Genomic DNA, 16,342 nt, shown 5'->3' on the forward strand with positions numbered 1-16,342 from the left:
CCTGCTGATCCTTTTGAACTTTTTGAACTGTGAAAGGGTGGAAAAATTTTCGTGGGTGAAAAGTGTTTTGATTTTCCTTTCATATTTCGAAGTATCTCATTCAAGTTTCGTCGATTACGTTAATTGGTTCATTGAAGAATACTTCGTATTGGTAAATGATTGTTTAGAAAATTGTTCGGTAACGTATTTTATCTCGTATTCAACATATCAATAAGTTTTGGCCTAAATGTACATAAATGTAGCATATTTTACGTACATATCATGTAAGTTTGTCCATTTTACTTCATTACTTGTATTTTACATCATGCTCGTGCTAATTTATAACTTTTTGCAGGTTTGATTTGTTTGTTTCCTATCGTTTGCTTAAGCGATGGTCCAGCATCGAATAGTTCTGCCAAAAATGTCACTTCAGATGTAACAAATGCAAAGATTCTAGTCACAACACCTTCGGTGGTTCCCACGACATCCCGAATACCTAATCAGACTACAAAAAATGTAAGTATTACTGGAAACTGTACTACACGTTTGAACGAAGTGATTAATTTTCAATTTGTTTTTAGGATGCGAAAAGTACGAGAGAGGATGTCGAAGATACCAAGAAAGTCGAATCGATTAAGAAAATGAACCTGATAAAAGGCAGTAAAGTGAAAACAACTCCAGCAAGTAAGTTTTATTCGTCTGGATAAAGTTGAATATTGTCGTATTCTGTATTGAAATGAATTACGTTTCGTTAGGTAATTCAAACATCGCAACATACCGGTTAAATAGCGAGGAAGATGGTACAACGTGTATTTTGATGACTGTTGATGCGTTGATCAGCTTTTTATACACGACGAAACTGAAAGAACAAGAGGTTAGTAGTTCACATCATAATTTCGTGGTACCTAGTACCTACTATTTTTAAATGATGATTTTTTTTTTATTCATAAATTTACGAATTGTCATCAGGAAAGTGACGCATTTGTTCCTGATAAAGTTGAGGTAGCTGGAGACTGCAGTAATGCAGATGATGCAGTTCTAGTTATAAAATGGAAAACGTTCGAATTAACGTTCAGATTTGAAAAAGTAAGCATTTTTTCATATCTGATGAGCCCGAGTATATTCGCAGAATGCAGGTAATATTGTTTAATTTCTTTCGACAGACTCCGGGTGGTGAAAGATGGTTCGTTAATCGTGTCCAATTGACTTTCAACACGAAAGAATCCGTATTCAAGCATATTAACCATCCTAGTACGTATTAGTTCACACTCTTCGAGTCAGCAAAATAGACACCACACTAATCATTTTTCTTTCCTTTAGATGCTGTGATAAATGCCCAAACTCCCGAAGGAGACTTACTCTTAGTCACGCCAGTAGGTAGATCATTCAAATGCCATCGTGAAATAGAAATTAATTTATTCGATCCAGCGTTTCAAGATCTTAAAGTTAAGCTCCTCCTGAGAGAATTAACCATCGAACCTTTCATCTTCAAGAACAACGATTTCGGACCAGGTATGTAGATGTACTCACAAGTGACGTAAAATCGTGATTTTTAATTACAAAAGTATTCGATATTCAATTTATATAAAACTTTGCATAGAATACCTCTGTGCTGAAGGAGGAGCTGGCTCATTCCGCAGCGAAACAGCACCATTTGTGTTTGGAAGTTTACTAACTGTATCTGCATTATTTACCGTCGCAGGTTATTCCATCTATCGTTATTTGAAAGTGAATAAAGTTCAATACGATACGATGCAGTAAGCGGGTTCGACCTACAGATGTGTTAATTGGGATTGTTTTTAAAAAAATAACGTTTACGGGTTTGACTCTTGTTTTTCGTTTCGTTGGTTTTCATTTCAATTTTTTTCTTTATTTTTTAATTATCCTTACAGCATTTTATTTGCTATACTTCCCTGATTTTAATGATCTCCAATTTATTGCTTTATATTTGCATTTTTACGAAAAATTGTGATAAGTGTTGTTTTTTCCTAGTCTTTGTTGCTTCGTATGGGTTTTAAATTGACCGACATTACATATGATTTGCGTTTGCGTAGCTTTTGACTCATTCAGTTTGTTATAATTTTCATTTCATTTCTACTATTCGCTGTCTTGGCCCGTATTTTTTATTTGCTTCTTTATTTCAATTTTATTTTTTTGTTTTTTCCTTCGAATGGTGCTTTGGTTGTATTATGGTTTTGTTTGTTTGTTGAGTCGTTTATTTGTTGGTCTTCGAAGAAGACTTTAATGGTTATCACATTGTTCTTCCCATCTTACCCCTTTAAATTAATCAATCAATCTCTCAACAATCAAAATGTTGCTAAAATAATAATTATTTTTATGGGTGAAAAAAAATCAAAGCAGTAGCTTTGATTGTAATTTTATCTACTTGAATAACTAAACTTATCGATCCAGTCTTACATTCTTATCCTTCAGCTTATAAATTATTTATTCTATTTTATTCGTTTTTAAACATTTTCTCGAATCGTATTCTTGCGTCTAAAATTCATTTACTTACGAGTATATAATTTTTTTTCAACTTGATTTTTTCCAAAATGTTAATTGCACTCAGTGTTGTTCTCTTCTCCTCTCATTGAAAAACAGTACTTTATTCACTCTAATCACGACTTATCTTGATTCATTTTGGCATTGATTGTAAAAGTAACTATTAAGTAATTGAGTAATCCTTTTTTTTTCAATAACTTTTTTTATGCCCGAATGCACCTGAATAATTTATGCAATTTTTTTCTGTAAATAAAAAGAAAATGTTTTAGTAAATGATTCATACTCTGAAGAAAAAAAATAGTAAAAACATAAATTGTGTTAAAAAATCAGCAAAATATGATTCAAAAAAAAATTTGAATAAAAATGAAAAAAAAATGATCTTTTATTAGTATTGACGCAGAAATTATGTAAGTTTTTTTAATCATAATAAGTAATAATTATAATCATTTTTTACGAAGAATAGTCACGTCAGCGTTGCATAATCAATTTCTTAATGGATTTTGTGGGTAATACATATTAAATTAGTCTATCTATTATTAGGTTTCAAAGGAGAAAAAAATCTATAATTTTGTAGAAACAAAAATTTTTAAAAATCATGATAAATTATCTGGTTTTTGAAAAAATAAATTATTTCTTTTCAATTTTAAATTGATGTAACTATTTTAATTTTTTCCTCGCTCACTATGATCAAATTTTTATTTTATTATTAATTTTTTTTTTTTATATCGAACAAAATTCATCAAAGGTTTATACCAAATATCGAATTTTACCAAAATTAAACTATAAACTAGTCAATATATTGTTTTAGTAAGATTATACATTATAATTAAATCACATATCTGTTAATTTTTATAGAAACCTTAACAGCAATAAATTTTCTCTCATACACCATCAAATTTGAATTCCACCCCCTCCTCCCCTGTAAGCCAATTAAGACAAATTCAATAATTGTGATACAGAGGTCTCTCTATATTATTTATGGTGTAGTGATTCTCATTTTATTCCTATTTCCTATTTTATTATAGATTCTTTTCTAACATATCGTTACAAACGTATGTGTATTGCTTACTCATTCCAAAAAAAGACAAGCATATGGTCGAGAAATTGAAAAAATATATATTTTATTCGTCAATTATTGTGTAAGAGGTAGTGTAAAGTTACGTATCCCCCTGGCCCTCTTTCTTCTTTATTACCCTGCCCCCTTTTTCAAGTCTATGATCTTGATTTTACCCGCTAGTCTAGTTTTGAAAATAAAAAAAATAAGGCATTTATTAATTGTTATATTTTTTTCGCTTTTATTTAGTGTTCTTTATTATAAAGTTGTAACTTATTATTTTAATCCTAAAAAGAAAAATTTTAAAAATACAATGATTTAACGCGTATGTATGTTTTTCTTTTTGTTAATTTAGGTAAGTGAAACTTCGACGTTGTGTTCTTGAAGAGAAATTTAGTCGATTCGTCGTATCGCGTTGTCTAGATCTGTCGTCGGTAATTAAGTGAATTTTATTAAGAAGATGATGATTGAGTGTCCGGAAGTGAATATCAAGTGTCAAGATTTTAATTTGACTATTGACTCGAACCCAAAATTATGTAGAGTTCTTCGGTTCCGCTTTAAAAGCTCATTTCGACGGTCTATCCAGTGGCATATCGATTGCTACTTTGACTCCTGTGTATATCTCGACTTCCAACTTTGAAAAAAGTGAGGGGTTGGGAGGATATCGATAGATCAAGTACGGAAAAATTGAAAGAATTTCAATCTTTGACAATTTCATTACGAAATCAGGAAGTTGTCAATCCATCGAAAAGGTTTCCAAATAGGTACAAAATTTTTTAAAATATCTCAATAAGAAATTACTGAAGGTTACTTCTTCTAAAAAATGTAAACAGTTGGAATTTTCAACAAAAAAAATACGTGCTTTGTTCTATTTTTCTTCGTGGACTCACAAGGGAACCTCTTGAGGTGTCACTTTCCGTTTTAAACGGGACCGCGATTTTTGGAAAGAACATAGTCTAAAAACCACAAAACCAAATTTTCAGCTGCCCAAGATCATTTTTCGATTTTTGGCGAATTTTTTTAAAATTCAAAATTGACCGTTTTTGGCGATTATGCCTTTTTTTAAAAAGTACGTACTTGATCAGTAAAAATGGTCCAAATAAGTCCCAAAACTAATATTAATTACCCAAATCCAAATTTCACCATTTCCAGCCATTCTGGAGCCTCCACCGCCATTTTTCAATTTCTCCAGAATTTTGAATTCGCTCCAGAAGACGTGAATATGAAGTTGGGCAGCTAAAAATCGAGTTGTATATTACACTCGACCTGTTTAACGAGTTTATCCACATTTGAGCCGATTTTGAGAGTGACACCTCAAGAGTGGTTTTTTGACCAGCCTTTTTCAAAATTAAAAGATAATCGTTTGTGAGGAAATATTTGAAATTTGTGCGTATCGCTGTATTTCTTCAAGAACTAACCCCCGGAGCGCAATTTCTACCATTTCCAGCCGTTTTGGAGCTAGAAGTGGCACCTCAAAAAACCACGCTTGATGGGTCTTTCTCAAAATCGGCTCAAATGTGGATAAACTCGTTAAACAGGTTGAGTGTAATATACAACTCGATTTTTAGCTGCCCAACTTCATATTCACGCCTTCTGGAGCAAATTAAAAATTCTGGAGAAATTGAGAATTGCGCTGGAGGCTCCTGAATGGCTGGAAATTGTAAAATTTTGATTTGGGGAGTTAGTTGCGGACAAAATACAGCGATTCGCGCAAATTTCAAAAATTTCCACACAAACTGTTCATTTTTTGATTTTTTTTGAATTTTAAATTTTGAAAAAAGTTGGTCAAAAAGCTACTTCTGAGGTGTCACTCTCAAAATCGGCTCAAATGTATATAAACTCGTTAAACAGGTCGAGTATAATACACAACTCGATTTTTAGCTGCCCAACTGCACAATTCACGCATTCTGGAGCAAATTAAAAATTCTGGAGAAATTGAAAAATCGCGCTGGAAGCTCCAGAATGGCTGGAAATTGTGAAATTTGGATTTGGGGGGTTAGTTTTGGACAAAATTCAGCGATTAGCGTGAATTTAGAAAATTTCCACACAAATGGGAAACTTTTGTTTTTTTTAGATTTTTTAATTTTGAAAAAAGCTGGTCAAAAAGCCACTTTTGAGGTGTCATTCTCAAAATCGGCTCAAATGTGGATAAACTCGTTAAACAGGTCGAGTATAATACACAACTCGATTTTTAGCTGTCCAACTGCATATTCACGCCTTCTGGAGCAAATTCAAAATTCTGGAGAAATTGAAAAATCGCACTGGAGGTTCCAGAATGGCTGGAAATGGTGAAATTTGGATTTTGGTGATTAATATTAGTTTTGGGACTTATTTTGACCATTTTTACTGATCAAGTACGTATTTAAAAAAAAAGAAATGAATCGCCAAAAACAATCAATTTTGAATTTTCAAAAATTCGTCAAAAATCGAAAAATGAACTTGGGCAGCTGAAAATTTGGTTTTGGGGGTTTTAGACTATGCTCTTTCCAAAAATCGCGGTCCCGTTCAAATCGGAGTGTGACACCTGTGACACCTCAAGATGTTCCCTTGTCAGTTGGTTCGAAAAAAAAATGGCCTAGGTACCTATGAAACTTTCAATTTTTTCCTACAGTTACGAAACATCAGTTTGCGTTAAAACAAGTTGGTAATTTTTTCTGTAAAGCATTAAAACGTGATAAGGATAACAAAACAATTTACGGTTAATCAGTTTTGTATTGAAAAGTTGATGATAAAGTTCTAGTTGAGGTATTTTTTTATGTCAATGTTACCTATAATGGTGTTTGTCATTTCGAGTTAACAACAATAACTACGTTATGTACCTACCTCAAGGGTGTCTATTCCCGGAGTTTCGAGCGAATTCGAAGAATTTCTTCGATATGTAAGAAAAATACTCGCGTGAATAGTTCTTCATGCATTGTATGTACCTAATAATTGATTTTATTCAATACATAAACCCAATCTGCGCGTATCAGTGCTCATAATAAATGTAGGTATTGCAAAAGTGGTGTAAAAATTCGATTATGAGAAAGTCCATCATTGCAACTTTACTGTTATCATGTTTATTAAGTCGTGGGATAAATTCATCCAACATTTTAGGACTATTCTTTATGCCAGCTCCGAGTCATTACGCCTTCGTCAGACCACTACTGAACGAATTAACTAATCGAGGACACAATTTAACCGTATTCACGGTATTCGCTGACCAAAAATTGGCAAATTATCGTGAAATCCACGTCGTCGAAGGATTCCTACCAGTTGTACTGAAGGAGAACTCACTGGGTGAAACTTTAAAAGAAATATCTTCCTTTGAATTATTGAAAAATGTAATCTTTAAAATGATCCCTAAGTTGAAACAAATGCAGCAAAATGAACGTATAATGGAACTGGTCAATTCAACCGATCACTACGATTTAATTTTAACCGATATCGTTCATGCTGAATGGTATACCGCGTTTGCATTCAAGTTCACAGCGCCTATGATTAATATTTATCCTAATTTTATTTTCCCTTGGTTTGCCAATTACATTGGGGCTGGGTTTCATCCTGCTTTTGTGCCCATTTTAAGTACTGGGGTGTCTTTCGAGATGTCATTTTGGGAAAGATTGCATAATACGATTGTGTACATGGTGTGGATGACTGTTGGACAGTATTATTCTACCATACCTTCGGAGGAATTGGCTAGGCAACTTTTTGGTCAGATTCCACCGTTGACGGAGATTGTGAAGAATACTAGTATGACTTTTATCAATACGTATCCGCCGAATTATCCGTCTTGGGCGTTGCCTCCTCATGTGGTTCAAGTTGGTGGAATGAATATTGCTCCTGTTGAAAAACTTCCTGAGGTTTGTGTAGTTGAAAATTATCATTCTGTGTGTAAAATTTGACCGGATGTTTTTGTTTTATCAATTTTGACTTGGCATTCTGAAGGACGAAAATGTGTTTCAGATGAAAATCTAAAATCGTAATCGTGTTCAGCACCTCCAAGACATGTTTTTCAATGTGTCGAATCGAACAATAAGTCGTAGGAATCAATTTCATTTTGTGTTCCAGAATTTGGAAAAATTCATCGGCGAATCAGAAAATGGAGTTATAGTTTTCTCCATGGGATCTCTATTCAAAGGCTCCATCCATCCTAAAAAACTGGAAGCATTCTTGTATGCGTTTTCCAAGATACCTTATCATGTGCTGTGGAAATGGGATGGGAAAGTTTCGCCCCAAATAAGCAGTAATATTATGCTTTCTAAGTGGTTGCCTCAACGTGATATTTTGGGTAATTCAAAATGATATTTTTATCACACAGTTCCAAGATTGTTGTAAAAACGTCCTCTGAAATGTGAAAATTTCTACTCACCTAGTCACCTTATCGTATGAATAATTTTTTCCCCTAATTATTCAAATTTCTCTTATTCCAGCTCATCCAAAAGTAAAATTACTGATATCCCAAGGAGGGCTATTGAGCATTAATGAAGCGATCTACGAAGGTGTACCAATCCTAGGAATGCCCATTTTTGGTGACCAGAGAACCAATATTAAATTTCTGGTAACCAATGGTGACGCTGAACTTCTCGAATACAATGAAATTACCAAAGAAATAGTTTTGGAAAAAATTCAAAAACTGTTGTACGATCCTAAGTAAGATTTTACCAGCTTCAAATAGCACTCGAATGTGTGCCTACTCCCCGATGATATGACAATTACCTATAGGTACATTTTTTTGAAATTTTTAATGAAGGTACAAAACGAATGCTGGACTTTTATCGGACGTGTTTCGTGATCGTCCAATGTCTCCATTAGATACTGCCATATACTGGACCGAGTATGTTATTAGACACAATGGAGCTCATCATTTGAGAACTGCAGCGGTGGATTTGTCCTGGTGCCAGTTCCTACTTTTGGATGTTATTGTCTTCTTATTAGCTGTTTTTAGTAGTGTCTTGGTGATCGTCTATTGTGCTATGAAGTCGAGTTTGAGATTTGTACGTAGATTCGTGTGCAGTAAAAACAGCCCTTATTCGAATTCGAAGAAAAAATATGTAAAACACGATTAAGACATCGAACAAAACGTCTTGTTTTTTATTTATTTTTTATGACATTTTTTAGCCATTTCATAGGGGGTTTTTCGTGCTTTTCTCAATGATTTTTTAAACATTTATTATAAAACTTTAAAAATTTACATTCATTTATTGACTTTGTGTAGGTACTTATAGGATTCTGATTTCTGAGCATTCAGAATGTACTTGACAGTTGTTTGTTGTTAAATACTCGTAGATAGGTACCTATTATGTGCTTGTTTTTCTACACAAGTTTTCACTTTCCTGTGACAGCATGATCGATATTTGAGAAAATATTCATTCCTACGTGCATTCTTAAAACTGGAAATACCTACCTACGTTTGTTCTCAGTGGCTTCGATTTTTCGTTACCCATATTTACCTACTTCTATTCATCTCAAATTGTTGAGAGGAAGGAAGTTCGAAAATATGTACTTACATAGGAAACCAGCTTGATATACCAAACTGTCTATCAATTGTAAATTATGTGAAGTGAATACAAATCTGAATCTACAAAAATTAAAGAATCTTCAAACTGCCTCTTCTGGCCTTTGCTGCCTGAGATGGAGGTGCAGACCATGGCTGAATATCGTTTGATCCGTATATTCCGAATATTAATGCACTGATCAGTAAAACAACCGAAGTCACGAGGAAACATGTGTGCCATTCGTGTATGCTCTGGAAAAAAAATCGTGATTATGTTTTGAATTATTATATCTTGAAAAGTAGAAAATTGTAATACAGAACACAATTTTTCAATTCGAAAAAAAATCGGATAAATTGATGAAGGTAGGTAGACTTGGTGGAAGACTAGAAGTAGCTGTTGGCCGGCGCATGGAACCTTCACGACCTATATTATTTTGATAAAATCAATAAGTTATCTGATTTGACAAAATCTATCGCATTCGTTTTTTTTTGATCATCCTACTATACGAGATAAAAATTCGAAAAAATGATATTCAAAAGAAATGCCAGTAGAGAAAAATTAGGTATCATTTCTCAAATTGAAGAAAAAATACCTAATTCTATTCAACAAAATGATCATTTGAAGAATGCAGACAATAGGCCTATTAATTTTAAGAAAAAATGAAATGGTGCTAAAAATAGAAAAATCATGTCTTTTATAACAAAATAAGAATGTTTGATGTGAAACGGCAACATTTTTCTTTTAAAAAATCTGTTGTAGATAAATAAAGATAATGAAAGTCCGAAAATGATTTGTAAAAATTTCCAAAATTGAAACAAAAAATGAAAATAAAAAGGAAGAGAAAAGATCGATACCTACTTCATTCATTTCAATTTTTGTGGGGGGGGGAGGGGTATTTATAATTACAAGATTATTACACCCGTGCAGGGGGGGGGTTAGATTTGATTTGTGAGGTTGTTGTTTTTTATTGATAAAAAATAGTTCAGGTAGGCCCCAATAGGTTCGTAAAAACTTTGATTGTTTGAAAAAAAATAAAAGCAACTAACAAGCAGCAAAAATCTGGTTGCATGTCAATTATTAGTGCTATAAGTTCACGGTCGTCCCTTTCAGTTCTCTGGATAGATTTCGTAGTTTTCCTATCGGCGCATCAAGGTCTGTTTTCAATTTGCTATTTGGTAAAATGACATGATCTACATTTGTTTAAAAAATCTACTCCTACCTCTCCCATTTTTGGAAAAAGCTTCTGTGTTAGTTTTACACTTTCTATAAAATAAATTGCAGAGCAGACGCATTTTTAAAAATCGTTTTCGGCTTTTCATTTCTATTGTCTGTTGATTTTTGGGTGTCCCTATACTGACATTTTTTCAGATGGTTTTTCAGTATAACACTAGTTTGAAAGTCTGGATTCCAGATTGAGCAGAAAAAAATGAAAAATATTGACAAATTTTCTTCGAAAATAAAGGGGGCATTGACGAAAATTTTTTCGAAGTATAGGTGGGGGGGGGGTTAGATGCTGACTTCATTTTTGCACAAGTCGTTGGCAATGTTTGATAACGTTTTTTATTCAGGTTTTGAAAAACAATGAATTTTCGTAATATAATTTAAACAAACTGTCTAGTTTCTAAAAAATGTTATCATGGAAGTCCCAACTCAAATCTTCCATCTCTTTCTTTCTCACATTAAAATTGGTTTTAAAAAAAAACTCAAATGTTTGTCACTTTCTAATTTCTATTGAGATTATTAAATATTGATTCATTTCCCAATTTCATGAAATTTCAAAATAACTTGAAACTAACCTACGTCACGGCCAATGAGTAGGTATTTATCCTATGCTGAGAACGAAAATTCGCCGGATTTTACCAAATTCATCAGAAAAATCTTGTTTTTTTTGTTCCTGTCACTGCTCAACCTGTTTTGGGGCAAATATGGCCCAGTTCCAATTCTTAAATGAAACTATTTCTGATTCAAATCCAGTGGTTAAAAATTCCCAAATCCCTCATTTTTGGATTTTGTGTTTTGAAGATTTGTTCCTTGTAAATATTTCACATATTCTTCGGTCATTACTGCCAATTTCAAAAAACCGAAAAAATGCCATAAATTTTTGGCTACTTTTCTCAATTTTTTGAAATTGGTGATAATGACCAAAAAATTGGAACTACTTTGTTTTAAAATATTTTCCCACTTTTAAGAACAGGAATGATATTTTTCAATATTTTGGCACAATTTGATATAGGGGGGAAAATAATGACTATAGTCATTCTTTTCCCCCAAACCACATTCAGGTATACCACATTCAGGTATACCTGAATGTGGTTTGGTTAAGAATTATTACCAAGGGGGTGAAGATTAGAAATATTCCTTAGGCGGGGGATATTTGCCAATACCTAGACAGCTCAGAAGGGTGGTAGTTTGTATTAATTGCTCTATACATCATTTAAAAGAAGATACCTAATAAATAAGACTCGCTTGCTTATTAAGTTGACTATCTTTATGAAAAAGAATGATCTCTCCATGTGTGTGATGGGGTAGATCAATAAAAGAACAATAATAGTCTAAATTATGAGACTTTATCCTAATACCTATCTTTGAAAGGGTAGAATGACAAATTTTGCATAAAATAATATTTACACGAGAAAACAACATAAAAATTAGTCATCATAGATTACGACACGTCGACACCTTGCTCGGAATCTATGTGAAAGGAGTAATGTTGAATAAAGTAAGTGTATCTTACCACTTAGGACAAACTGTACGCTTTTTCCATCTCTTTCGGGAGCCCACCTAATAATCAGGCTGTCAATGGAACTTAACTAAACGAGGCACAATTTAATTCTTTGCCTATTTCGGTGATGTCCGGATACATCCCAAAATATCAAAAAAGGTACACTTGTTATTAACCGAAAATAGTTCGATTAATCTGGATTTAATCAGTAGTATTTACCATCAAAAGGATGGAGAAAACAAGAGGACTTTGCCATGGTCTCTCCCGAAGAGGCGCTCCCATGGCATAAATTTTATCAACGTTGACGAGAGAACCACCTATCGCGAGTTGCTGAAACCAAGTGAAGTTTTAGCGCGAAGATCAGTATTATAAAGAGACTTGAGATGGTCAAATCTCCACCCCTATTCGTGGGGTACCAATAGTGTAATCAATTTATGTGATTTTACTAATTTATGGCTAAAAACCCTATCTCGGGCTATAAATGTCAAAGGCTCGCGAACCCTTTCTCTTTAATAAAGGTGCGGCGTTACGAGTACTTAGCATATCTTTAAGGAATTTACACACGTTCCCAACATTTTCATTATAAGGGGTTCGTAATATAAGCACTACCTTCGGCAGTGGGGCCAATCTGCCCTCTGTCAAATTGATGCGAAATATTTGCGAAATTTTTTTTCAAAACTCGAATTCATCCAAAAATGAGTAATTTTTAAATTTTCAACCGTTCGGTGAGACCCTAGAAGTAGTCTTGGATTTTGGCGGCAATAACATAGATCGACGCAGGATCTGGGACTAAGCCACTTTTCTCAAAACTGGTTAGGTAGCGACAGGAACGAAAAAAAATCATTTTTTCGAAAATCTCTCCTTTTTAAGGTCCATATCTCCCCTCCAGAGTGGAACATTTTTTCTGAATAACTATCAACTCAAAATGAAGGTATCTGCTGAATTTGCTCGAAATCCACCGACTTTATTTCGCGATCCATCTTATAATGTAATTAAGTACTCACATGATTTTGTACCATTGAACTTGTAGCGCTTTGTGAAATGAGTGTACCCAATGAGAAAATAAACACCACTAAGCCAAATAATATGTTAGCGCTATCTGGACATAAATTCACCACAACATTTCTGTAAAAATGAGAAAAACGTATACCTATTTGTACCTACTTATTTTAGACAAAATGTACATTACAGCCTACAGGTGCAAATTTTTTCAACTTACTGTATAATCGTTATCATGAACGACGTCTCAATTTGAATAGCAACAAACACGATCATTGTCACGATGAAATTTGGGATCAGTACGAGAATAGCGAAAGAAACAGTCGTCGAGAGACAAGCAGAAGTCATCATTATTTTGTATATCTATAATAAATTGAGGTACCGGAATCAGTTACAGTTTCTTTCAATTCAAATTGATTGTATGGTTGATGGCGATTGAAACAAAATTTTTCTATCAGTTCACCTTTGTTAATGTGAATGAACTGCCGCTATGATCGTTCCAATAGTTCATAAATAAATCCGCGAACAGAACTGAGAAAATGAAAACGATATTTGGAATTGCAGATAGCATTCCTATTTCGTCGGTATTTTTATTGGTAACGTCTGCGAAAAAGAATAGGTAGAGGTACATATTATTTTTAAGCGAATGCATTTATGTAGGCTGGTTAGGAGGTAGAAATAAAACCTACCTTTAATGTATAAAGGCAAACACGTTCCTGTAACTGTGGATACCCAAATGTATGAAAACATACAAATATTCAAAGCCCAAACTGCCATTGATGTGAAAATACTTTTGAATGGATGATTTACCTGAAAAATTAATGTCATTGTCATCTCATTCTGTACCTTTTATTCCTACGAGTACAAAATTAAATAAAGTTTTCATTACTTTTGTGTCAAGATTATCATCAGTTCTTTCAAGAATGTATGTAAGTTCTTTTTTTGAAATCCAACTGTCTTCCGAAGGTCGATTCCTTACGATAATTCCGAAAATAAGTGACGTGATCACAGCTAATGCGCCTAATTGAATAATGTATAGTCAGGTGTTATGAAACATGAATTCGGACGAATTACTTTTAGCAAGATTGTTAAGATCTGGCATGGCATGGCAATAAGACGTAACTTTTTCTCGAGTTAATTTTTTTATCGTTTGGGAAATCTAATATGACTTACCTGTAACGTAAAATACAATCTGCCATCCCCATTTGTAAGCCAAATATCCACATAAAGGATAAGCAACTGCCACTCCAACATTTACTCCATTGAAGCTAAATGCGGCCAGAAATGATCTTTCATTTCGTGGGAACCAATGTAAAATTACACCGCTAGAGCTTGCGTAAAAGAAAGACTAGTCAGCGTATAAAATGATGATCTATTTTGTCGTACTTTACAGGGAGTAGATGATTACCTCAAATGCTCCTGCGATAAATCGACAAACTAGAAATAAATTGAACCCCAGTTTGAGCGTAACTGGCTGAAGTGTAGTCATGATACCTCCAATAAATGAGAACACTGCGCAACTCACAGCTCCTCCGAACCAATCTACGAAAAAGCCACCGAAAAATGCCAAAAGACCTCCACATGCTGTTATGCTTAACGCAAAACCAACGGTCATTGAATTCCAGTCGAAGTCAGCAGGCTGTGAAATACAAATAGCACAGTCGTATTAATAGGTTCCTTGACCTACCTACTTACATGAATATTGTGTGATTTTTTTTTACAGTTCCCTCGGTCTTTTGAATAATACATATGATGAGAAGGGCAGGGAGAAGGGGTTAAGTCTTGAAATATCTCATCAGAGGCGTAGCTAAGAAGTGTGAGACCCCCTTGTGGTTGAAGTTGAAGTTGAACATTTAAAATAAAACATGCAAAAGTGAGCGTTTTTTTGTTTTTTGAACCAATTTTTTCAAAAAATTTTCGCTTGAGCAGTAATTTTGCCTTCATTTTCTTGGAATAATCATACCATATGGAGAATTTCCGGAAAATTGCCCCTAATTTTAATTTTTTTTATGCCTAAAAACCTGGTTTTGCCCCCTCTTTGGTAAAATCCTGACTACGTTGAATTTTGTGTTCCTTCATGGAGAAAAATATCAAAAAAATCTTCTATTTAGAATATTTTGAAAATCTGGAGACACTTTGAAGATTTGGGGGGGGGAGGGTCCCAAAATTCATACATCGTCGTTGCATCTTCAATTTCCAGATTAGGCTTATATCAGATCAACTAAATACTGCCCGAGTGTTACTCCTTGAGAACGTAAATATAGGCAACTATTCGAACATGCAGATTAGCGATTAACAGCTAATGAGCTAAAATCTATTACCTATACCTACGTAATTAATGTTTGGATAGGGTGGTCTGATTTTCATTTTTTTTCAATATCGAGTTCTCCTCTTAATGTTATTGTTTTTATTTTTGGTAAAAAAAATTATTTTACAGATCCCAATTCAATTTATTTTTTTAAAAAATCATTTCCAGTAGGTACAAAGAAATGCACCCCAAGGATTAAAGCTTGTTAAAGTAGGTCGTTTTTTAATTATTTTTCATTTTGAAATTTGATAAGAGTCGAACAAAAAATTATGGTCAAATAACCCGAAAAAGACGTTGTAAAAATTCCAGATTTTTGAGGTCAATGTTTAAACATCTCCTTCCATCATAAGTAGATGAACACAAAATTATAAATAATATTATTTTAAAGGAATGAATTTATTATTCTGTTGAGAACTCCTGAACATAGCTGAAATGGACTTTGAGCTTTTCTAGTTATAGGTACTTAAACTTGTTGATATGGAAGAACATTTACGAAACCACTTACTTCTATTATAGTTTCGTTTCCTTTGACTATTGTTTTATTCGAAGTCATTTCCACAACAGTAATACTAATATTATTTCTTAATATTTGAAAATTCATAAAACTAAAAAATAACAAAAACGCTACGAGAAAACGTTTTGAGAACAATAATGACATCAGATCCGTGTCCATTTTGAAGAGATACTGATGTAACAACGAAAATAAGCAAGTAAACAGTAAAGAGCTCGTAGGGAGTTCGAAGTGATAAGCTATCTGTGGGTAATAGGTACTTGGTTTTTCTAGGTGTAGGTACCTACTTACTTATTCTGCATTTTACGAAAAAGTTGTTTGGCATAATTTGTGCTCATTGATAATGAATTGGTTTAGGTATTATCCTATAGATATTTTTTTATTTTCAAAAACAAGGTGCTAAACATTTTATGGTTTGGTTTTTCTGGCTCAAAAGTGAATTTCAATGCTGCAAAAAAGATTAAATTTTGTACCTACAAAAAATCACTCTTGGTTTTCTGCAATATTCAAATCACATATTTACGAGCCTCCAATTTAGATTATAAAAATTGGCAATAATTTGAAATCTAGATGTACTAATAAATATTATATATGTACTTCCAAGTCCCAAGTACAATTTGATTTGATTGGACTTTAGTTGCATTAAAATTTTAAATCGGTACTCGAAGGCAGTCTTGATTTTATATGTTTGCAAGCAAAAAAAAAAAAAAAATAGTGAGAATAAATTTTTCAAAACTGGCCTCTACCTACGTAATAAGTGGGGCTGGTGGAATGCAAGGTAAAATTTCAT

At 33.3% G+C, this 16,342-nt stretch overlaps 3 protein-coding genes across 3 annotated transcripts; 2 read left to right on the forward strand and 1 right to left on the reverse strand.

The window, feature by feature from the left end:
* The first annotated feature begins 70 nt into the window (after nt 1-70).
* LOC135835287 (lysosome-associated membrane glycoprotein 5-like) lies at nt 71-3,863 on the forward strand. The gene is made up of 8 exons (XM_065349472.1): nt 71-263; nt 335-495; nt 561-663; nt 735-853; nt 949-1,065; nt 1,143-1,230; nt 1,300-1,491; nt 1,580-3,863. Exons 1-8 carry the CDS (start codon nt 227-229, stop codon nt 1,738-1,740), a joined length of 978 nt encoding a protein of 325 aa, XP_065205544.1. The 5' UTR covers nt 71-226; the 3' UTR covers nt 1,741-3,863.
* A 2,418-nt stretch (nt 3,864-6,281) lies between these two features.
* LOC135835280 (UDP-glycosyltransferase UGT5-like) lies at nt 6,282-8,609 on the forward strand. Its single transcript, XM_065349463.1, has 4 exons — nt 6,282-7,377; nt 7,586-7,805; nt 7,948-8,167; nt 8,268-8,609. The coding sequence occupies exons 1-4, from the start codon at nt 6,556-6,558 to the stop codon at nt 8,581-8,583; spliced, it is 1,578 nt and encodes a 525-aa protein (XP_065205535.1). The 5' UTR covers nt 6,282-6,555; the 3' UTR covers nt 8,584-8,609.
* Nucleotides 8,610-8,669: 60 nt separating this feature from the next.
* Nucleotides 8,670-16,273, reverse strand: LOC135835281 (vesicular glutamate transporter 1-like). Its single transcript, XM_065349464.1, has 9 exons — nt 15,547-16,273; nt 14,142-14,372; nt 13,907-14,081; nt 13,623-13,753; nt 13,423-13,543; nt 13,197-13,336; nt 12,954-13,096; nt 12,739-12,859; nt 8,670-9,263 (listed from the first exon to the last, which is right to left on the reverse strand). The coding sequence occupies exons 1-9, from the start codon at nt 15,712-15,714 to the stop codon at nt 9,105-9,107; spliced, it is 1,389 nt and encodes a 462-aa protein (XP_065205536.1). The 5' UTR covers nt 15,715-16,273; the 3' UTR covers nt 8,670-9,104.
* Between the last annotated feature and the right edge of the window lie 69 nt (nt 16,274-16,342).

The sequence above is a fragment of the Planococcus citri genome, chromosome 2, assembly GCF_950023065.1.
Source record: "Planococcus citri chromosome 2, ihPlaCitr1.1, whole genome shotgun sequence".
In the NCBI taxonomy this organism is placed as follows: Eukaryota; Metazoa; Arthropoda; class Insecta; order Hemiptera; family Pseudococcidae; genus Planococcus; species Planococcus citri.

What these genes read in the sequence shown, in the direction of transcription:
- LOC135835280 (XM_065349463.1), top strand. Translation starts at nt 6,556, where the DNA reads ATGAGAAAGTCCATCATTGCAACTTTACTGTTATCATGTTTATTAAGT. An exon ending in CTGTTGAAAAACTTCCTGAG is followed by an intron (nt 7,378 to 7,585) that starts GTTTGTGTAGTT and finishes TTTGTGTTCCAG; the next exon opens with AATTTGGAAAAATTCATCGG. An exon ending in GCCTCAACGTGATATTTTGG is followed by an intron (nt 7,806 to 7,947) that starts GTAATTCAAAAT and finishes CTCTTATTCCAG; the next exon opens with CTCATCCAAAAGTAAAATTA.
- LOC135835287 (XM_065349472.1), top strand. Translation starts at nt 227, where the DNA reads ATGTACATAAATGTAGCATATTTTACGTACATATCAT. An exon ending in CTAATCAGACTACAAAAAAT is followed by an intron (nt 496 to 560) that starts GTAAGTATTACT and finishes ATTTGTTTTTAG; the next exon opens with GATGCGAAAAGTACGAGAGA. An exon ending in GAACAACGATTTCGGACCAG is followed by an intron (nt 1,492 to 1,579) that starts GTATGTAGATGT and finishes AACTTTGCATAG; the next exon opens with AATACCTCTGTGCTGAAGGA.
- LOC135835281 (XM_065349464.1), bottom strand. Translation starts at nt 15,714, where the DNA reads ATGGACACGGATCTGATGTCATTATTGTTCTCAAAACGTTTTCTCGTA. An exon ending in GAAACGAAACTATAATAGAA is followed by an intron (nt 14,373 to 15,546) that starts GTAAGTGGTTTC and finishes TGTATTTCACAG; the next exon opens with CCTGCTGACTTCGACTGGAA. An exon ending in GATTGTATTTTACGTTACAG is followed by an intron (nt 13,754 to 13,906) that starts GTAAGTCATATT and finishes TTATTCAATTAG; the next exon opens with GCGCATTAGCTGTGATCACG.